At 39.8% G+C, this 23,119-nt stretch overlaps 1 protein-coding gene across 3 annotated transcripts; it reads left to right on the top strand.

Moving 5' to 3' along the window:
• The first annotated feature begins 1,860 nt into the window (after positions 1 to 1,860).
• On the top strand, positions 1,861 to 21,647 carry LOC102255761 (complement receptor type 2). Of its 3 annotated transcripts, XM_005862375.2 has the most exons (16): positions 1,861 to 2,058; positions 7,224 to 7,613; positions 9,046 to 9,234; positions 9,813 to 10,220; positions 10,823 to 10,999; positions 11,079 to 11,169; positions 11,459 to 11,535; positions 12,407 to 12,814; positions 13,185 to 13,361; positions 13,434 to 13,521; positions 14,095 to 14,177; positions 14,632 to 15,024; positions 15,813 to 15,836; positions 16,483 to 16,558; positions 19,136 to 19,236; positions 20,932 to 21,647. In XM_005862375.2, exons 1-15 carry the CDS (start codon positions 1,938 to 1,940, stop codon positions 19,227 to 19,229), a joined length of 2,796 nt encoding a protein of 931 aa, XP_005862437.1. In that variant the 5' UTR covers positions 1,861 to 1,937; the 3' UTR covers positions 19,230 to 19,236; positions 20,932 to 21,647. The 3 variants fall into 3 exon arrangements, with proteins under 3 accessions (XP_005862437.1, XP_005862440.1, XP_005862439.1); XM_005862378.2 differs by lacking the exon at positions 13,185 to 13,361; XM_005862377.2 differs by lacking the exon at positions 20,932 to 21,647 and having other exon boundaries at positions 16,483 to 16,517; positions 19,136 to 19,219.
• The last annotated feature ends 1,472 nt before the right edge of the window (positions 21,648 to 23,119 follow it).

The raw sequence follows: 23,119 nt of genomic DNA, 5'->3' as shown, positions 1-23,119 counted from the left end.
CATCAGGTGTAGAAATTTCATTGACTGAAAGCAAATTCCGGTTCTGAATCTAATCTAGTACCTGTAACTAAGAAACTCACCATATTTTCTCCCTACCTTTTGAATATTCTCACAATTTAAAACAACGTATTTCCAAGCCCCAAATAGATGGGAAAGGTTTTTCTCACTTTTATTGAGATATAATTGACATAGAACATAGTGTACTAGTGGTTGTAGAGAATAGTTTCTCTGTTTTAATAAGTGACAACATTAAGCTACTAAACTACCAGTATAATTCTTTTACAACTGTTAGAATGAAGAGAAATGATAATTCCCCATAATTGAGTTTCTTATTCACTGTCTCCTTAATTACACCTCCTTTAATCTGTCTCATCATGGGATATCTAGATTTAATAACCCAAGATATTTTGATGTTCATTTTATAATCATCTCCACACATAGTGTCTTACATGCTTGGCCAATAATCCAAATGTTAATTATGTTGGTCTGAGAGGAAGAGGAAATTCCATGGTTTGTGGAACCCAGAAGCCTTCCGTCCATCTCAGATGCAGAATTGTGTAAATGTATATGAAGTTTTGTAATTCCACAAGAAGCATTTCAGGTTTGTATGGGTTGCTTCCATTTCCTCACCAACATCTCATTTTTTAACCTGGAGCAGTACAGGTTCAATCCCCACCATTGTATGAACAAAATAGATGTTGATATATATATTGGATGGTTAAAAAAAATTTTCTTTAGCTGAATACAAATGTAACATAAGGTCAGTCAATACAGAAAACTGAAAATCACAAAGAAAATTAAATATAATTGTGGTATATTTCCAACTAATCTCTTTTTATGTGCATAAATATACTGCTTTTTTTCAATAAAAGAAATATCAAAAGGTATACACTGATTTGAATTCTGCTTCTTTTCATTTATGAATATATTCTAGTTTCTCACAGTGATATTATTTTACACTGCTTGCTACATTGAATTCCACCCTAAAAAGCTATCAAGCATCAATTCCTTAACACTATTACTAGACACTTAAGGTTTATATTTCTTCCAAATTATACACCTTTGCTCTCAGCGCTCATGATTTCTTTGGGATAAGCTCTAAATGGAACTGGTGGTTTAAAATCCATCTCCATTTAAAAACGTTTCACATTTATAAAACTGAGGTTTAAAATTAAAAGTTTGATGGTGCTAGTCCCCTCAAAATGTTTACTCACATTGGGTGATATTTTTCTTCTTTGGCAACAACGAATGGGAAGAAAATGTCAACTTTTGTTTTCTTTTTACTACCCATCATGTTACTTGTTTTTCCCCCTCCTTTTACTACTCACACAAGGTTAACTCACAACCCTACAAACCTACAAATAAATCTTGCTCATTCTCAATTTTCCGGCATTGAGAGATTGTTTCAGCAGAAAAGCTCTATTTTTCTACTTCATCTAACGTTCTAACCAAGTCCTACCCATTCTAACTCTACTGACATTCATTGCTCCCAAGAATTTGCCACTCAATATAGCCTTATTCTTACTTTTTCATGCAGGTATATTTCCTCTTCAATGAAATGAAACATTTAGTTCTGCAAGGTCATGGGCCCCATAGAGTTGAGGCTTAATATGCGTAATGGCACAGTGTTGTTTAATATTTTTCCTTCCCAGGGGTCCTCTCAAGAGAGTAAGGGACAAGAGTCATTTACATTAGGTGTGGGGAGTGCAGAGGCCAAACCCACCCAGGGCTGTCCTTCCCCATCCAGGCCTGTACACCACCCCTTGCCCAGACCCCTCCTTGCAGGCTGCCCATTGGCCCTGGCGCCCGCCCAGGACACGCCCATTGTGGGGCGGTACCTGGAACTGAATCTGGGTTTTGCTGCAACTGATAACTTCACTCAATGAGGCACCTGCTCCTTGGCTCTCGGGATTCCCATCCCGCTGATCTCACGGAAAATGACGGCTTTTGGCGGGACGCGAACCACACTTCTCCGCCGCCCTGAGAGCCCCTTCTCTTCTTGGAGCTTCGTTGGGGTCCTTTTGATGGCTCTAGTGCTCCAGTTCCCCACATCCTTCGGTAGGAGCCTGGAGAGGGTGTGCGAACTGGAGCGGGTCGGGGAGCCCCGCGCCGTCCTCAGCCAAGGGCGGGGAGGGGAGAGGGAGGGGGAGAAGCGGGGCTTCGTTTGGTGGGTCAGGAGGAGGCACAGGACTGGGTCAGCCCGGGGTGACTGCATGGCCAGAGATGCCCTGATCTTTCTGCGCGCGGATCTAGGGCGGGGGGAAGCCCGCAGTGCCCGCGGCGAAGGCTGCCTGGTGGTCGTCTCTAAGCCGCGGCGGGTGCTGGGCGCCCCCGAGTGTCCCGGGCTAAGTCCTGGGCTACCGGGCTAAGTAAGCTGCGTCCCTAGCAAAAGCTTGCAGGTGTTTGGGGCCTGGATCAATCAGGACGAGCAGCTCGGGCACGTGCTCCAGGTGCGGGCTCCTCCTGAGTGCTCTGGTGCACGAGGTTGATGCTAGAGCCCTGGCTGTGCCGGTGGGGTGACGGCGCTGTGCTCCCTGGGCCGGGGGACGCCTGGGTGAGTGGGCTGTTGTGCCCCCCTGGCTTGGGCTGGGGGTTCCCGGGCGGGTGTGGTGTTGTCTGCAGTGTGTTTGGGGTAAGTGCCCAGAGCAGCGGTGCAGGGTGTGGGGCCGGGAAGCTCCCTGCTGGCTGTGTATGGGGGCCGGGAGCGCGTGTTGGGCGGGGAGCGCTGCAGGAAAGAAGCCTGGGTTCCTGGGTTCAGCGGGTTTTGAAAGGGCGCGCAGTGCTTTTTGCACTCAAATAGATTGGTTGTTGGCCACTATCGGGCGGGGTTTTGTTTTGTTTTCTTTTTATTTTCTTCCCTTTTTTTGGGCGGGGGTGGGGTGGGTCATGGAATCATGTTTGTGTTCCTATCAAATATAGACAGTACACTGTTCTATTACCAAATGGCTTCTTAAATTGTTTTTCTTTTTTTTTTTTCCCCATCGTGTTGGGTCCTATATGAGGGGAGATGCAAAACCACCTAAGAAAACATTGGTAACCAACCAATGAGAAATGACCACCCTAAGAAATGCGAATCTGCTTTTCCCCTACAGCTCAAAAATACAGCTGACAGCCCATCCACTAGGTTTATGTGGTGTTTTACTGAATGGGATATGCAATTTAAAATATATATGCCACAGAAAGCATGCTTATCATATCAAACAGACGCAATCAAAGGACAGTAATTTTTAACACGTGGGTCTATGTCCTTCTGTCTTTATATCCTCTTGTGTTTCTATTTTTAGATTTCTGTCATATATACAATTTGTACGCTGCATTCTGTCCTAAGCAGCCATCATCCTACAAATAGTTGCCTTGCATGTGCCATGTCTTGTGCTGGTCCTGAGGACACACTGATGAACAATAACCATTCCTATTTTCATGATCCTTATTTCATGGTTTTTATTGTGTGTTCACACACACACACACACACACACACACACTGGGATATAAGCAGGGGCTGTGTTTTGCCCACTGTTGGATGCAGGCACACAGTAGGCAATCAATAAATATTTGCTAAAATGTACTGGGAGTGGCAGACACTAACCAAACCATAACCCAAGAGGGATGCTCTGGAGGGATGGAGGAGGATTCTCTGGCAGCATTTAATGAACAAATGACTGGTGGAGGGTAACATGGGCAGTAAATAGACTAAGATATAAATTGACCATGTAACTCCAAAATCCTCAGATGCTTATGGAGAGAAAATAAATGAGGAAATGGTGATTGCAACAGTGTTAAAATGTTCCTGCCAGTGTAAGCATTCCAGGCAGAATTGCCCTCACGTTCTGCAGTTCATGAACCTGTCCTTTCTAGAACAATCCCTGTGAGTCACTGGACCATCTATAGCTGGAAATGGAGAAGCACCCTCTGCTCCACAGCCTGATTGTGGCGGTCACGTGTTAGGCTGCCGGCAAGAAAATGCTGAGACACAGATGGTGTGTAAGACAGTTATTAGGAAATGCTCTTAGGCTCAATATTTATGGAAAGGAAGAGGAAAAAAAAATCAAAAGTGGAAAAGAAGAAGCTGAGTGTCAGTGCAATCTCAATGAAGGTCTCAGGCAACTCTGTGGAGAGTTATGAAACTGGATTTACTCTTTGGATGTATCCTGAGTTAAGGAGAAAAAGCCAACATTTTATACCCAATGTAGATTAGTCATGGTATGCAGACCACCCCAGAAATAGAGTTTCACCATGGGAGAGTTGCTTAAAAAAAACAAAAAAAACAAAAAACAGAAAAAGAAAAGGGGGGTGGGGGTGGGAAACCAGTAATACCAGAGCTAATGATCAAGAATTTTTCCAAAACATATATAAGATTTGATTTTATTTTAATGAGGATAAAATAAATCCTCAATCCTATTGCCCATGAAAACAGGAAATTGGTTGATGTCAGATTTGATTCAAAATACATGTTGAAAAATGAAGTCTTTATGCAACAAGTCTAGAATCAAGATTGAGTCTCTTCCCCATTCTAGTTAATGGAATACAATAATAAAGAATAATAAACATTTTAATGCTATGACCTAAAGCTTAAATGACTAAGATAGTTATGTGAATTCATTAAAGTAATTTTAGAGAATCATACATGTGCTGAGCTTATAAGGTCTCTGATGTACTTTAGTTTCCTGTGCTATCCCAGAAAACTTTTTATTTATAAGGTTTTACATTTTATTTATTAGATTGTAAGAAGATGAAACTACTCCAGGGTCTTTGTGGAACTTTATGAAACAGTACTTCCTCCATCTCTTCCTAAAGTCTCTAAAGTGTATCCTAAAATGTCTTTGCACTTCTGAGCTTATTTCTCTGTATTTGCATCCCTAACTGCAAAATATGTATTTTTGTCCCAGAAATGATTGCTACCCATTTTTTTTTGTTTATTTTCTAAAGATTAAAGTTGTCAGGAAAATTAGTGACAAAGCAGAAGCAGAGTGCAAGTTTTAGCCTCTCTTACTTTGACATTCCTGTGGTCTTTGTGTCTAGGTCAGGGTCAGTTCCTGCCAAAGTATCCGGTGGCTAAGCCTAAAGTTCAGAGTGATCAGTCTGAGTTTGCTGTTGGGACATCTTGGGACTCTGAGTGCCTTCCTGGGTATATAAAAAAGTCGTTCTTTACCACCTGTCTGGAGACCTCCAAGTGGTCGGATGCTCAGCAATACTGTAAACATGAGTATTCTATAATAGAGGCGTCTTTGGGCCTATTAGTGTATCTCTGTGAGCTAACCTGTTGTGTTCATGATAAATAACCAGCAAGCTAGTAAATTATCTTAATGAAAAGGATGCTGGGTTCTGCATGTTTTCTTTTACTCCTAAGGGCATTGAGTGTTGAGGTTAAATTTTCACAGTTGGCCAACTCTATTTACCTGTAATCTTCACGAACTTGCTCTGTGCTCTCTGTACTGTGTTAGAGTGAGTTGTAAGTTCGTATGCAAGGAATATTAGTTTTCACTTCATTCTTACCCCATTTAATTCAAGAGATATTTTTGAGTAACTAATAGGTTTGAAGCTTTAAGCTAGATGATGGACTTGGAGAGAACCATAAAAGTCTATTGGTCCCTTCCTGTAAAGAATTCCTTTACTAATTGTAAAGACCAACTTTAAACAAATACCGTACTATGATATGATTTCATTTATTCATAGAGATAAATTTCTATGATATCATAGAGAAGTACATAATAAATGCTATCTAAAAGAATTGTGGAAATCCAGGCATTATAGGTAGAGGTATGAAGGTATGAAAGAACATGATATTTGTGGAAAATGGAAAAATTCGGTGTGGTTGCAGTATGAGGTGCGTGGTGAGGAATAGTAGTTGATTAAGTAGATTGGATCTTAACCATGACAGGCCATGACTTTTTTTTCAATCAACTATGGTAAGTCATTGTAAGATTTTAAATGTAGGTAGTGGCATGACCGCATTTGTGCTTCTGAAAGATAACGTGTGCAGTGGTAGATGTGCATAGAAGATGAAGACCAAGGGACACCAGAGTTAGAAAGGGAAATTTTGTTACTCAATGATCCAGTGAGAGATTACAGCAGTGAGGACATGGTTGGTTTGGAGATTTGGGGAATTCAGTCACTAAAATTTGGTAACCAAATGAATGAAGGGCAGGGGATAAAGAATGAGGTACCGAAAGGAAATGGTGACTGTACGTTTTTTCAAATGCCCAATTCCAGAAGTTGAAAATGGAATTATGGAGTCTGCGTATAGGCATTCATCTTCCTTAAATGATACTGTGATGTTTAAGTGTAAGCCTGGTTTCACCATCAAACGCATGGTTCCGACCAAACAATAAATGGAACCCTCCACCATCCAGGTACTTGAAGGGTGAATTGGGCTGGAAATCTGGTGATCTATAAATAAAATGAGGCTTTTAGTTGTACAGATACATTCTGGTTATGAGAAGAGGAAGAGAAAGACAGATAGTGGTTTGGTATCCTGGTTCAAGGATATCAGGTCATTCTTCCAAACTCTTGCTCACTTCCTGTGGCTTTTTCAAAGGGGTTTAGCATCAAAGGATGACAAATGACTGTAGTGAGGCTGCAGTCCCTTTAGTGGAGGAATAGAATGTTCTTTCACCACCTGTAGCCCCCATTGTATGTTTGAAATAGACATCGAATAATTTGTATGTTTCCGTTATTGTTCTTCTTTTAGGTACGTTTATCTCTCTGGATTCTCATTACAACCTTATAAAGTACCTTAATTTATACAATAGACTAGGAAACTGATGCTTAGAGAGGTTAAGACTTGCCTAAGGTCACTCAGCCATGGAATGACAGTGGGAATTTGAAACCAGGTCTACCGAGCCCACATTTCATTAGTCCATGGTACCTACCCACATGTGATTAGTATGCTACTAACATATTATTTTCATGTGCAGTTTGCCTTAGTTTTGTTAAAATTGATTAGACTCAGAATTATTTAATAAATTCTCTTTCATTGTCATTGTTCGATCAAGATGGTACTTTTAAGCCCTATATTGATTTGTTTGCTGAGCAGCAAAAGAAAGGTAAGAATTTAGGAGCTTGGGGATAAGTAGGGACTCTGAGTCCCTAAGAAATAAATTATACAGATTTCTAAGTCTGTTTCTGATAAGGTGACATAAACTATACTTGGAGCTCTAATCTACATCTGAATCTTTTTCTTGTCATAATCAATATCACCACATATTTCCTTTTCTATTTTTCAGGGATTTTTTGTGATCCTCCTCCTCCTATCCAAAATGGTTGGAATAGTTATGCTTCTGGCTCCGTACCTCTTAACACTTTGGTGAGGTACACTTGTCCCCCTAGCTACCGCATCATTGGAGAAAAGAATCTTTTTTGTATAAGTAAAGACCAAGTGAAAGGAATCTGGGATAAACCTGCCCCTACATGTGAATATTACAGCAGAAGATCTACTTGCTCTGAGCCTGTAGTACCAGGGGGACACAAAGACAAAAGATCTAGACCACCATACAGACATGGTGATTCTGTGACCTTTACCTGTGATGCCAACTTCACCATGAAAGGAAACAAGACCGTTTGGTGCCAAGCAAATAGAAGGTGGGGGCCGACACCACTACCAACCTGTGAGAGTGGTGAGTAAGAGAGAAACTCAACCTGAATCGGGAGGGTGGACCATTGCATTTCTGTGTAGGTCGGGTTTTGTATCATTCTGAACTAAGAGCAGTGTGGGTGTGTAAAGGGTAGGGGTGAGGGAGGAGGCATGGCAAAGGGTGAAAGGTATATTTCCCTGTTTTGTTTTGTTTTGGGGGGGGCATTAGTCCTGAAGGATATAAATGTTCATTCAACAAACATCAATAGAACAAAGAATTTTAAAGTATGATTGGAAAAAATAACTGAATATACCTAATAACTGAATTGAATAAGTGCCACAAGATAGGGGGTGCTGTGTGAATTGTGTGGTTTTAAACTATATATTTAAATTGATGTTAAAATGAGAAAAAATGTGAGGCCTATTAGCAAAAATACACCCAATGGATATAAAACTCGTTTGTAAATAGGTGCTAATACAATCTGGCAGAAATGATGCCTGTTCTGAGACCTCTATAAACACTTTCTGAAGTGATGCACTATTCTACCAAGTCATCTCCTCAGACACAGTGTTTCAAATCAAATGACTTTAAAGGTAAAACGGGGATGGCTGTAATAGTGTCAACACTAAAAATAAAGTTAAGAATAAAAATAACAAGTGAGAAAGCAGAAAAATAAAGTTAGAATTACTATAAGTTCTTCATTTATTTTTATTTACTTAGGTTTATGTTGTTGCTCAAATCTAAATCTGAATTCCAATCGTACAATCACAGGGACTGTAATATTTAACAAACATTTCCATCAAAATTAGCTATTAATGAAGTACAATATCAATTTATTCTAAATCAATTAACGAACTGAAAAAACTATTAGAAAAATATGATTCTATCTATGTGTTTATAAATAGATATATAACCTTTGAGGTGCATAAGATCTGAAGATAATCACAATATGAGGTGACTATAGAACATAATTAAGCCATTAGAAAGACTTAGATAGTCCTATAGGTATTAACATGGAAAGATATAATAAACACAGTATTAAACTAATAATTCGCATAAAATAAGATGTGAGTACACATATACTCACAATGTAAATATATATGTATCACATATAGGATCCCATAAAACTATATTAATAATATCTAGCAGGATAAGCCCTAATAATAGCTATTTTTGAAGCAGAAAATAGCCTTAAGGGTAGCATGAGAATAATTGTGAAAATAAACTATTTTTTGGTAAATGAAATTTTTCACAAAATAAATCATAAAGTGTAACTAAAAATGGAAAATAATGAGCTATATGGTGTGTAAAATGGATATTACATCACACTTGTTTTAAAGATTGAGTTGAAATTCATGATGACTGGTTACCACAGATAATGTGCCATTTAGCTGGATGAATGTACTATGTCAAAATCTAGATTGTGAAGGATGTATCATCTGATGGCCTTTTGTTCTAATGTGTGTGTGTAAAGATTTCTCCCTGGAGTGTCCACCACTTCCCATGATCCCCAATGGACATCACACAGCAGAGAATGTCGGCCTCTTTGTCCCTGGACTGTCTGTGACTTACAGCTGTGAACCTGGCTACTTGCTTGTTGGAGAAACGACCATTCGTTGTTTGTCTTCAGGAGACTGGAGTGCAGTCATTCCACAATGTAAAGGTACCCCAAATTTACAAGCAGTTTTCAGAAATTAGGCTATTCTGTTATTTGGCTTTGCTTTGTGCATCTTTGGCTTGTTTCCACAGAGGCCCAGTGTGACGCTCCAGGAACATTGCTCAATGGCCAGATAAAGGGGCCTGCAAGTCGTCGGACTGGTCCTAGTGACCAGTCATTCAGGTCATTCCGGTTGTTCAGTCATAACGTTTCATTCCACAATGTAAAGGTACCCCAAATTTACAATCAATTTTCATAAATTAGGCTATCCTATAATTTGCCAGGCTTTGAGAATCTTTGGCTTGTTTCCATAGAAGCACAGTGTGACGCTCCAGGACCACTGCTCAATGGGCAGATAAAGGGGCCTGCAAGTCGTCGGACCGGTCTGAATGACCAGTCATTCAGGTCATTCCAGTTGTTCAGTCATAATGTTCATTTAGGCTTTTATATAGAGAGATAGCTGGTACATCAGCGATTCAAATATCCTAGGACCCTGAACCTAGGAGATGAGAGTGGCATCAAGTCTGAGGCTTTCTTGTGTGTAGTACAGCTGCAACCTTGTCATTTCTCTCTCATTTTTCTAGAAATCCTTTGCCCACCACCTCCTCCTATTCTCAATGGAAGTCATACAGGCCACCCTTCAGTGAACGTTCCATACGGAAGCACAGTCACTTACACTTGTGACCCAAGCCCAGGGAAAGGAGTGGGCTTCATCCTGATTGGGAAGGACACTATCCGTTGCACCACTGATAGTCAGAAGACTGGGATCTGGAGTGGTCCTGCCCCGCGCTGCGAACTTTCTACTCCTGGAATTCACTGTCCACCTCCCCAGATCCTAAGAGGCCAAATATCGTCTGGGCAGAAAGATCAATATTCATATAATGATACTGTGGCATTTGGTTGCTTGTTGGGCTTCACCTTGAAAGGTAGCAAGAGAATAAGGTGCAGTGCCCAAGGCACATGGGAGCCCTCTGCACCAGTCTGTGAAAAGGGTGAGTGTTCCAGGACCAAGAAAACGTTCTACTGATTTCATCTTTTCTAAGAATTATAGGTAGGGACTTTGGATGTAAGCAGGTTATTTTCCAGTTTGTAGTCGCTTCAATTCTTCAATATGTATAGTGTTTTCAAATTATGTAGAAGGCGTTTTTAACACTACACCCACCATTTGTTCATTTCGTAGAAGTGTCCTTGGGAAAAATAACATTAGGAACCACTAAGTTGCCCATTTCTTTATGGGGAAAATGTGTATTTGTGTTAATACTGATTTCTTAAAAGGGAGGTCATCAAAGCCCCCATTCCATGGGTATATGAGAATCTCCCATTGAGAGCATACGAGGTGATTCCTTAAGAAAGGAAGAAATGAGAGGAGGTAAAGCACCGAGTGGAAACTGAACAAAATCTGCAGTAGCCTAAGTGCAAAGAAGAGGGAAAGATCGAGAAACACTGATCCAAAATTACCCCAAGCTGGGCTGTAAGATACCTTCTGCATCATACAGCTGCCACCAGAGAGGAATTACAGCGTTAATGCCCATTTCTTTGGCTGTTTCTCCATGTTGCTGTTGTTTAGACAATAAAATTTTTTTCTTTCTTGTAGCGTGCCAAGCCCCTCCTGAAATCCTCAATGGGCAAAAGGAAGATAGACATAGGATGCGCTTTGAGCCTGGAACATCCATAAAATACAGCTGTGACCCTGGCTATGTGCTGGTGGGCGAAGAATCCATACATTGCACCTCTGACGGGGTGTGGACACCCACTGTCCCCAAATGCAAAGGTATCAGGACTTGCATGCAGATGTTTTGTAGTTTTGAGATTGCTTGAGTTGATTTCTCATCCTCGCCTCTTTTTTTTAGTGGCAGAGTGTGAACCTATAGGAAAGTATCTCTACAAAAAACCTCAGAATCAATTGATTAGACCAGATGTTAACTCTTCTTGCGATGAAGGGTGAGTGAGTGCTGGCTCAGCCTGAACTGGGTCTGGCTTATCAGCGCATACTGCAGGCTCTGTGTAAGAGCTTACCTCAAAGCCCTTCCCTGGCCCGTGTCCATGGAAGTGCTAATCTTGCTAGTTTTCCATGTATGGGAACTACTCCTGTGCAATGATGGAGCTGATGCTGGCTGCATTCTGTTCGTATTGCTTCTTGTCCTGAACGTGGTGAGTCTGCTTTTGAGCCAATAGCGCTTGCTTAGTTTAATGGTCACTAGACGGCAAAATGACACGACTCTATCTCTAGGTCCAGGTTAGGTGAGAGTGTTTATCAGCTGTGTCAAGGCACCATTCCTTGGTTTATGGAGATTCGTCTTTGTAAAGGTGAGTAGCAAAAAATAACAGAGAACCTGAGATCATGTGACCCCTCTGCATGCCCTGGGAGATTTCTGTTTTAGGCTATGCTGTGGGAATAAGAATATTAGCCTCTGTTCCATTAAATTTGTCAACAGTTTTTCTGTCTTTCTACTGTCCCCTCTATCTACTTCAAAGCATAGCAATCACTTAATTTAAATGTTTGCAGTTAATGGCCCACTTTTGTGATTTAAGTGTATAAGATGATGAAAGCAGTGAGTAGATGAGCCACCATGTTTAATTTTGCGTACACTGTAGTTTAGTGGGGGGAAAAAAGGATATTGATGTGGGATCTGATATCTTATTCCGTATCTCCTGCTTCATATGAAATTGGGTGATTTATGCAATTTCTCTGTAACTCTATCCCCTCATCTGTAAAGTCAGCATAAGACTTCAGACTTCAAAGTTATTGCCTACCAAAGTGTATACTCAATCAACAACAAATATTATTGGCTAAACTACTGTATCACCTCAGCACTAAAATGGCATGCCAAAGAAGCTCAATTCTATGTTCCCATGCCTTTTATTCAACTATTGTATATTTTTAAAAGAATTCTTATTTTAATTAATAATTTACTACTCATCTTTACTGCCTCACACTATAATATTGATGTACATGTTCACACTTAACAAAGATATCAATTATAAGAAATATTTCCTATGGAATCTGTTTAAATTGAATTTTGCACACATAATGAGCTTTGATATAACTCAGATATCATCAAATCTCACCCATATCCTCCAGGAAATTTGATAACAACAGATTCATAACCAACTTCCTTTCTCTTCTTTGGTGTCTAAAACTGAAACAGAATGATATAGTCACTTTTCATCTCTCCAGAAATCACCTGCCCACCGCCCCCTGTTATCGACAATGGGGCACACACAGGGAGTTCCTCAGAAGACTTTCCATATGGAACCACAGTCACTTATTCCTGTAACCCTGGGCCAGAGAAAGGCGTAGAATTCAACCTCATCGGGGAGAGCACCATCCGTTGTACAAAAGATGGTCAGGAGAGGGGCATCTGGAGTGGCCCTGCTCCTCTCTGTAAACTTTCCCTCCCTGCTGTTCAGTGCTCACATGCCCACATTGAAAATGGATACCACATATCGGGCAAGGAAGCCCCATATGTCTACAACGACAGTGTGACATTCAAGTGTGTTGATGGATTTACTTTGAAGGGCAGCAGTGAGATTCGTTGCAAAGCCAATGACACCTGGGATCCTGAAATACCCGTTTGTGAGAAAGGTAAACAGCCCAATGGGGGGAAAATAAGGTATTTACTTATTATTCTCATCTCCCACCCAAAACTACACTCATGGGAAAGTCAATGAGACACAGATTACTACCCTATTGCTTTTATCAGTAACAATGTTCCATGTGTGTTGTGTATATTCTTTATGTGAATGGCTCTTATATCCAGAATATATTCAAGGTGGATACTGAGAGGACCTGTTTAAAGAAGTCTAAAGAGCAGAAAGCATTCAGTAATGAATTAGAGCTTTATTATCCTTGGCTAAGATGTTTAAGATTATCTGTTGTCAAATGTTGTACTCTTAATGTTCTTGAGTATAAGTTCTTCTTTTGTTGGTATTTATGTGGGAAGTTTTTCCTTCAGACTGCCAGCCACCTTCGGGGCTGCACCACGGTCGGCATACAGGCGGAAATAGGGTCCTCTTTGTCTCTGGGATGACTGTAGACTACACCTGTGACCCTGGCTACTCGCTTGTGGGAAACAAATCCATTCACTGTATGCCTTCCGGAAATTGGAGTCCTTCTGCCCCTCGGTGTGAAGGTACTTTAGCTCCAGAGTTGCCTTCCCTTTGATAGCAAGCATGTGTGAGTAATTCCAGCTGTGCTCCTCCAGAAGCAACATGTGAGCCCGCGGGAGAAGATGTTCAAGAGCTTCCAGCTGATTCGCATGTGATTCTGGTTAATACATCCTGTCAAGATGGGTGAGTATGAGATGATCCATCCAGAGCGGGTCCCCACTTGGTTTAGTGCATTAGTTGCACCCTCAGCTTGTCTTGGTGACTCTTTTTGCGGCTCCTCATTGCCACTCACAGAGAATATGAGGTTCCAAAAGTCTAAGTAGCATCTCTGACTCGTTAGTTCTTTTTTAAAAAAATATTTTTATTGACTTTTTACAGAGAGGAAGGGAGAGGGATAGAGAGTTAGAAACATCAATGAGAGAGAAACATCAATCAGCTGCCTCCTGCACACCCGCTACTGGGGATATGCCTGCAACCAAGGTACATGCCCTTAACCAGAATCGAACCTGGGACCTTTCAGTCTGTAGGCGGATGCTCTATCCACTGAGCCAAACCAGTTAGGGCTGTTAGTTCTTTTTTGACATGGAAATAGCTTTGCTGTCATCTAAAGAAGTTTGCTTACTGGGAGGGTCAAGGGTTTTCATTCCTCTGTACCGAAGTTCTTGTGTAGGAGTTCCTCTGTATTTGTGGTATGAGGAGGTGAGGTTTCAGAGACGTGATATTGGGAAAAAGAAATGTGTGATAATCTCTCTCTAGGTACCAGCTGACTGGGCATACTTATCAGAAGTGTGAAGATGCTGAGAATGGGGTTTGGTTCCAAAAGATTCCGCTCTGTAAAGGTAAGAGATAAATTAAAGTTGTAAATGGGATAGTTGGGGATTAGAGAGGGCAGGCCACCTAAGAACTAGGCTGTAACTACTTCAACAGTCTACATGTTCTATCTCAATGTATCTAAGATAAGAAATGCCTTTCTCAGTTTGGTCAACACACTCATTGGCAAGCAAAGTTTTCAAGTAGGAACTGAGTATTTTCCATACATCTGCTAATTACTCAAGATTTTAAAAACACACAAATATAGCCTATATGTATAGCTTACTTTTAAATTTTTTGGAATGAATATATATTATTCAGAATGTTAATAAAGCTGTTTTGATGAGAACAATGCAGGTTGTAAAGCTAAATAACTGTATGGTATGTGTCATAATGCAGTCACATAGTTTTATTTGCATCCGAATGACGACTGTCCGCCTTGGTACACTAGCTGAAGCAGCATTTCCCGAATCTCTTCTGCAGCCATTCACTGTCCACCTCCACCAGTGATTGACAACGGGAGGCACACAGGTGTGATGGCAAAACAGTTTCTTTATGGAATTGAAATCTCTTATGAATGTGACCAAGGATTCTCTCTTCTGGGAGAGAGAAACATCCGATGCATAAGTGATTCTGAAGGACATGGATCTTGGAGTGCACCTCCCCCACGGTGCTTAAAACCTCCTCCTGTGGCCCACTGCCCTCACCCAGAAGTCAAACATGGATACACGCTGAATAAAACTCATTCATCATATTCCCACAATGACACTGTATATGTTGCCTGCAACCCTGGTTTCATCATGAATGGCAGTGACTTGGTTAGTTGCCATGCCAATAACAAATGGGTGCCAGGTGTACCAACGTGTATCAAAAAGGGTAAGTTATTTTTGATAATTAACTCAGGGATTTTGCTCAGAATAAGGAAACATTTTTTAAATCTGCACTTGCCATTTGAGCTAAAGAAAAGCGTGTAGCTGCTAAGACAGTTATATTGTTTTATAAGACACCTGCCTAATCTTTTTGCCCAATTCTTTTTCCCCCCTTTTCCTTTCTAAGTAAGGCGAGAAAAAGTACATGAGAGGATAATGTGATGGTGTCTACAAAATTTATTGTTTTCATTAATTTAGAATAAGAAAAATGCACCTATCTTATTTTGGGGCAAATGTTGGCAATAGTATTGCTTGGTAATTTGCTATCTAAGGCCAAAATACCAGCCAGTATTTTAGTATGTTCTTTAGAGTGAAGCTGACTTTAAACTCATTGAATTATCTTTCCTATAATATAGTTATCATTTGGCACTTTTATACACTTGTAAGTTATAAGTGCTTACAAGTTTGACTGGGACCTCTAAAACTATGTTAAGCAAACTGTTATAACAGTTAATTTTGCATTTAATCTGAGAAATCCCTGATTATACTGAGTGTATTATTTTTTTTAGTTGGTGAGCTACTGCAATTTACTGAAAGCGAATTTTTTTTTAAGTCCAGTGAGTTGTTACATAAGAAATAAAGAAAAAGTGGATAGAATCCAGGCTTCCAATATACCTTTTCAAGTAGACTTAGAGGAACTGGGGCTGAATGGGACATTGCCATGGGGCTTTGGACTACATTGAATCATGCAGCTACCAGTAGACTAATATGTTTATGATTTTGTATTCTCCTTAGGGTCACTTGCTCCTCTTCTTGGTGGTAAGTCTTCCTAAATACTTTAAGTATATATATATTTGTGGCCCTATAACTCACCCTTCACTTTAACTTATAGAAAAGTACCTAAGGTGTTTTAAGAATGTTTTAATGTACCCTTTACATTACAAACTGTCACTTTTGAATAGAGTTAAATAAATGTTTTGAACAGCCAGCTATTTCTAATTTTTAAGTTGAAAGTTTGGTTTACATTAACTTTTGATCTTTTGCATGATTTGGTACTATCAAACTAGGCTGGCTTATTCTGCAGTAGCAAAATACCTTTCACAATTGAGAAATAAATGTTGTTATGCAAAGTCATGGGACTCTGGTGTCCTGAGATCATAATTTTACCACAGTGACTGGAATATTGCTAATAAAACTGAAAGGAACAGAAAAGCCCAACAGAACTTAACTGGAACCCTGTGGTCAAATGCTTGGTGCTTTAGATGAAATGTGGACGAGATTGAATCAGAAAAACCTTAAGCCCAAGTATCATTATTTAGGAATTCACTATTTACATGGCTCAGAAAGGATAAGTATAAAAGTAACATACCATATTCCCCTTCAATAGGAATAGGCCCCACAATCACTTCAAAACTATATAGGTCACATTTTTCTTGAATTTGATACTTGCTGTTTTGTTTTCTAGGTCTTTCTGCAGGTTTCGTGGTTCTTATCTGCTTGGTTAGTGTCACCTTGTGCATGATATTAAAACACAGAAAATAGTAAGTTCAATGCATGCTTCACCAAAGCACAAAAGGTTTTGGCTTCTTCAGCTTTAGGGAGGATAATCAGGTGAAGTCTTACCAAGTCTCAGATTCTACTGGGGAATGACTAAGTCACGTCACCTCAAACATGTAACCCACAAACTCCAGCAAATTTTCTTTAAAATACCAAGTCACCAAGTGCCATCTGCTTACATTGATCACAGTTTTATGATACCTACTGTAGGCATCAAACAAGAAAGGGTTGATTGAAATTATGCAAAGGTGGCGTCTATGAACTGAGTAGTTTGTTCTAAGCCCGAGAAGGCCTGAGCAAAGCAATGGTCTACAGTTGGGATGTACTTTAGACTGTCGTGTTTACCAGAGGATGGTGTTGTGAATGAACTCAGGAGAGAGGGCATTCTGTGACAAAGTAAGATTGGGAAATACTGCATACTGTATTTTTCTCATGGGGATTCACAATCAACAAGTGAATAATTAAAGTCCTATAATACAAAAGCCAGTTTCATGTTTTTTAAGCCAGTGTTTCCCAAACTAATCGGATTACACAATTCTTTTTTTTTTTCTTCTCACATAATGCTTTTAATAACCCTTGGGACTAATATTCCATTTCATAGACATTTGGGAAATCTAGGAAGGTGGTCAGGAGCTAGATTATCAAAAGCCTTCAGGCCATAACAAGGAATTAGGGTGTAACCTATAGGAACTTAAGCAAGCAAAAAAAATATATTCAACCCAACTCAGTGGTTGAGCATTGACCTATGAACCAGGAGGTTCGATTTCTGGTGAGGGCAAATGCCCAGTTACGGTCTTGATCCCCAGTGTGGGGCATGTAGGAGGCAACCGATCAATGATTCTCTCTCATCATTGATGTTTCCATCTCTCTCTCCCTTTCCCTTTCTCCCTGAAGTCCATAAAATATATTAAATTTGTTTTTAAATATGTTCAGATTTGCATTTTTAAAAGAAGGGGCAGGGTTGGGCCATCAGCCGAAGCAGCAGTGGCAGGGGTCCAGAGGATGGAGCAGATGCAGGACACATCTTCACTGTTGAGAGCCTAGGATTTCCAAGACTGAGTGTCGTGTGGAAAGGAGAGAGAAGGGGGCACAGAGAACGAGCCAAGTGGAGGTCATTTGATGGTCCCAGTGTTTCACCAAAAGAGGGAAAGGGCAGGTTGTGGGGAAAGATGATGAGTTCCGTGCTGACCTTGCCACTTTGTGGCACTGAAAACCGATCCCAGAAGGACAGTAATGCTTAAAAGGCAGGAGGGGAAGGAACGGTCAGAAGTAGGAGGAAAGTTAAGAAACAGCTGTTTCACAAAATTCAAGGGAGAAAAAGTCTCAAGAAAAAAATAGGGATGTCATTTGCATGGCTTTTCCTTGAAGGAAGTTAGAAGATAACTTTAGCCAAGAGTAGTTATAAATTTAAATAAACAGAGAATGTGGTTTCTATGTCTTTTCTATCTCCTAACTTTGCTCTCAGAACATCTCGTCTGAGAAAAATTTCCAAACTTTGAGAATGCCTGCAAGCTCATTTGAATTTTTTCTATTGGTAATAATTAAGTTTATTAACATGATTATATCAATACTGGAATAAGTGCCTATATTGATATGAACCAAATATGTTACACTAAATTGCTTAGCATCACTCTCATTTTACTTCTATTTTCTAACCCACTTCAATTTTTTTTTCTGATAGTTGATACAAACATTTCAATCACCTTAATTACTTTTTGTAAATGAGATGAATAATCATTTAAACATGGATGCTTAGTAACTACACTAAATATTTATAAAAGCCATCTAACATTTGAAGAAAAGACTGCTAACATTTTCTAGTCATGTAAGATATTTTAATAAAATCTGAACAGCATAACTAAAAAGTATCATTTTTTATATTCTTAATATATTATTTATAATTTTACCTCTTAAATATGGTAGTTGGGGACATTCTGTAAGTAACCCTAGAAGTAAGCTTTCTTCCCCAGTAATTTTGTAATAACTTTATTTCAGAGTTCTACAGGGTAGGATTATCACATTTTCTTGTCTTTTGCTAATTTTAGCAAACTCGTTTTAGAAGCAAAGTAGATATGCCGTCAAAGAGGAAAAGTAAAACTGTCCTCTTAAAAATCATTTAAAGGTTTAATCATGTAGGACCATGTAAGGATTTTGAATTAAACATCCAATATAAAATTTTTCTTTTAAGTTCGATTAGGAGATTGTGTCCCAAGTAGGTAAATGTATGATCACATCTTAAAATAAAAGCTTCTTTTGTTTTTGTTTTAAACTGGGGGCCATAGTTATTGGTCATTTAGAGTTCTAGGTCTGAGATAAAGCTGTGTAATGTCAACTTCTGACCTAGACACTTAACAGCCTAGCAAATTATTTGTTTTTATGGGCCTTTCCAAAATTGGGGAGTATAGTGATTATTTCATAGGCTACTTAGGAAAATAAAATGGACTCATCCCTGAAAAGTGCTTACCATGTGTTGAGAATTATGGAAAGAAAACAACTGCTATATCTTTACAGCAATTATGGCAGGAGTAAAAATTTTACTTTTTCTTCCTTCTTCCACTTAGCAATTATTATAGACATAAAAGCCTCACAGAAGAAGATCTTCATTTAGAGACACGAGAAGTATATTTTGTTGATCTACACAACCCAGCAAGATAACCAGAAGGTAAATGGATATCTAATGAAATTGAAATATTTTATTAATTTCGATGTAAAAATGTCCTTCTATTCATACTTATCAAAAAGCATAATGCTAAATATATATGGTTCCACTGCACAGATTTTAAAATCATGCATATAGCCCTACATGGTTTGGCTCAGTGGAGTGTTGGCCTGCAGACTGAAGGGTCCTGGATTCAATGCCAGTCAAGGGCACATGCCTGGGTTGCGGGTCGATCCCCAGTAGGGGGCGTGCAGGAGGCAGCCGATCAATGATTCTCTCTCATCATTGATGTTTCTCTCTCTCTCCCCTTCTCCATTCCTCTCTGAAATCAATAAAAACATATTTAAAAAATAAAATAAAATCATGCATATAAATCGTGAATTTACCTATGTCATATTGTCAACTAATTAATTCCCTGTTTTTTTAATATAGTCAAGCAACAAATATTTAAGAGTAAGGAGGAAATCAAAGTAAATGTTTTTAAGAGTGGAGAAATGACAGCTATGCTGCGATTCCTGTGTGCTGATAAGAATGATCTGGGAGAAAGTGGGAAAATACTGGGAGGGAAGGAATGGCAGAATGGCTGGAGCTGTGTCTGGGTATGCTAGAAGGAACGGAGTCTAGTGCTAAAGCAGGGAGTGTAGACCTGAGGTAGGAGTGTGGCCTTGGGAACCAGAGGGAAAGCAGAACATGTGGGTGCAGATGAAGGCAGCTGGGGAGATGTGGTGGTGAAGGCATCTGTGGAAGTTCTCTTCTGATGATTCTGTTCCCACAGTGAATAGAAAGTAAAATGATCAGCTGATAAGAAGGTTGAGAAATATGATAGGGATTTAAGGAAAAAGGAGGCATTAAATAGCCGCCATGCATTGGCAGGCGACATCAAGGGTCCCTGTGGTTGTCAGGAGAACATGGGAGTGAACACTTGAAGGTTTATTATACCCAGGCATTATCCTGAGAGTCGCACATGCCTTATCTTATTTAGCCCTGACTACAACACTCAATGGTGAGGAGTGTCCCAAGATAATACCAGGGTGAGCACATAAAACCCAAGATGAGAAAGCCAAGGTTAAAAATTTCTCTTGGCCAAGGTTTTGGGGTCAGTAAGAGGCAAAGGTAGAATTCAAGCTCAAATATGTCTTATATGCTTTGTCGTATATAATCTGTAAGGTAAAGATACCACCTCTGTCTTCTTGGAGCTTATTTTAGTTTATAAAATATACTGACATACATGTAACATACATATCAGGGAGTAAGAACATATACCATGAACAAGATACAGAAGAACTGCTGTGGCAATGGGGAAAGAAATGTTGGCTTGCTGCTGGTGCGTCATAGGAAAAGCAAAGAGGAGAAGAGGGGAGGCCATGCCAGAGTGACCTCTAAATCCAAACCTGTGGGGATCCAAAGTAAAGCTATTACATCAGTATCTGTTCAATGAATGTGTGAATCAAGGAGCATGAGACCGTTGCTTCAGTTTCTCCTGCACTTTTATTCATATTTATCAATATAAAATGTGTTAATTGCTCCATATCCTATTATCTGAGAAGGACCTCTTAATGGAATAATATTTTTAAATAGGCTCGATGCTTTATTGGTTATAGTACTTACAATTGGTCTGTACAGAGAATGTTAACATTCCCATTATTTAAACTTTGATTTGTACCAATGCTGCCTCCTAACCAGGAACTCTTATTTCAGAGTGCCTCTTTGCTTGGAATGCAGCTGAATATGGGTTGGAAAGAAACCATTTGAATATCAGCAAGCCTATCTGTATGGGCTCCACATCGCTGAAATGATGTCTTAAGCTGTAACTTCCTATTTGCACTTATTCTCGAGCAGCACAAAGAACATTTGCTTGATGAGAAAGATGGGAGCCCAGTTTCACTGCCACCTGCTCTTCAAGGACTTTCTGAAGCCTCACCTGTGATGTGCCTGGAGCCAGGCTTTGGCTATAAGCAGTTACATACGAGTAGTTCTGAGGAGTCATCTTTTCTAGGAAAGCACTAAAGTGAACTGTTTTTATATGCAGACTCTTCCTTTTTTATAATCAGCATACTTACTGTTACCACATACTTTTGGTTATAGTGTGGTTTTAATTATTTAGTCATAGTATGAAGGATTTCCTGTGGTTTTCATGGGCATATCTTTATAGAGAAGTCTGATTTTATTTTAATAGTGGTTTTTCTTCTCAGATAGAGTTAAACATTTCATTTTCATTTCCACTTGGTTTGAGGTTTTCTCACACTATATACTTTGTGTTTCCATAATCACTCAGTAATTCCAACTCAAACAAGTTTTTTCTTTAAATTATGGGAGTGAAATTTTAATTCCAAAGTTTTTGTGTACAATTTAATCTTTAGATATATTCTTGGTGCTTTTGTCAGATCTGGTTGCTTGTAAAATGTCATTTCAAATAAATTTTATCTTTAAAAAAAAATACCTTATATGATTCTTTATGCCATTGGGATTTTGATAGGGATTGCATTCCTTCTTCAGATTGCTTTAGGTAATACAGATAGTTTAACAATGTTGATTCTCCCAATCTGTGAAGATGAAATATCTTTGCATTTCTTTGCATCTTCTCCAGTTTCTTTCAAAAATGTCGTATAGCACTGGTCCGTGTGGCTCGTGGGTTCTTCTCCTGTGAGGACCTCAGGTTAAGGGGCAGACATTAGCTCCACTCCATAGGTCAGCTTACAATACCCGATTTAGGAAAGTTTTCTGTGCAGACACTTGCAGCTCATTCCTTTTAGAGATAACTCCTGCTTTGTTCCTGCTAGTGTCTAAAATTATTGTAATCATCATCTTTCAGAAATTTTCCAGGATTTGGCACATCCTTGCTGGTGGAGAATGGGCAGAGACATGTTAAATGCAGTTGACATTGACACCCACTTATTTTACCCAGTATTTAATAGGTATTCATTATACACCTACTACAGGCTAGAACAGCCTGAGCACTGGAGAAAAAGCAAGAAAACTCTACCCTTGCCTCATGTATCTTGTCCAGAAAACTAGGCAACATGGCTCAGAACATATCAATTGGAGCCTCAAATGGGTCAAATCAAAGTAAGTTAAAGAAATCAAGGTGAATGTCTCCCGTTATATTAAGAATGGCTTGATGGACACCAGGTGTAGAAATTTCACTGGTTGAAAGTTCCAGTAAAACCCCAGTCCTTTAGCACCTGTAACTAGGTTACCAAACTCAAGCCATACCTTTTCCCTATCCTTTAAATTTTCTAACAAGAAAAAAAACTTATTTCCAAGCCTCGAAGTAAATGGGAAAGGTGTTTTTTTTTTCAGCTTTATTGAGATATAATTGACACAGAACACTGTGTACAGATGATTGTAGAAAACAGTAAATACAAGGGTGGGCAAAAGTAGATTTATAGCTGTGAGTACACAAAACACCTTTGGGATTGGATAAAAAGTAAAATGATAAGACACATCCTTCTTTTACTTAGGAGAGTGCAGGATGGTTAGTAAACAAACAGTGAAATCATCATCTTGGTGATTTTGAAATCTCACAGGCTTCGATGGGACTCCGCAGCAGACGTTCAACCACGGAAACCTCCGGTGTTGTCCCTAATAATGCCTCATTCGTGCAAAATTTGAGCAAGAGCCCTGGCACTTCTGACCGCCTGGAGGCCCCAGGACAAAAGCGGAGCCCTAAGGGGTGCTGGCCACTAGGCGGCCCACTAGGCTCTGGGTTTCTATTTTCAGGCCGATGCGCTTTATTCTTTTTTTCCGGGAGTTCCCACGGCTCGTTTTCTTTCCAGAGCTCCCCACAGGCTTGGTGAGAACCCAGCAAGGGGCGAGCGGCTTTCCCCCCGGTGCTCACCCGCCCAGGCCGGCGCCGGCCCCGCCTTTCTGCTCATTTGCGTGGCCC

This window comes from Myotis brandtii, unplaced genomic scaffold, assembly GCF_000412655.1.
Source record: "Myotis brandtii unplaced genomic scaffold, ASM41265v1 scaffold1645, whole genome shotgun sequence".
NCBI classification, from domain to species: Eukaryota; Metazoa; Chordata; class Mammalia; order Chiroptera; family Vespertilionidae; genus Myotis; species Myotis brandtii.
The sequence above is the reverse complement of the archived record's forward strand: the minus strand, read 5'-3'. Positions and strand labels throughout refer to the sequence as shown.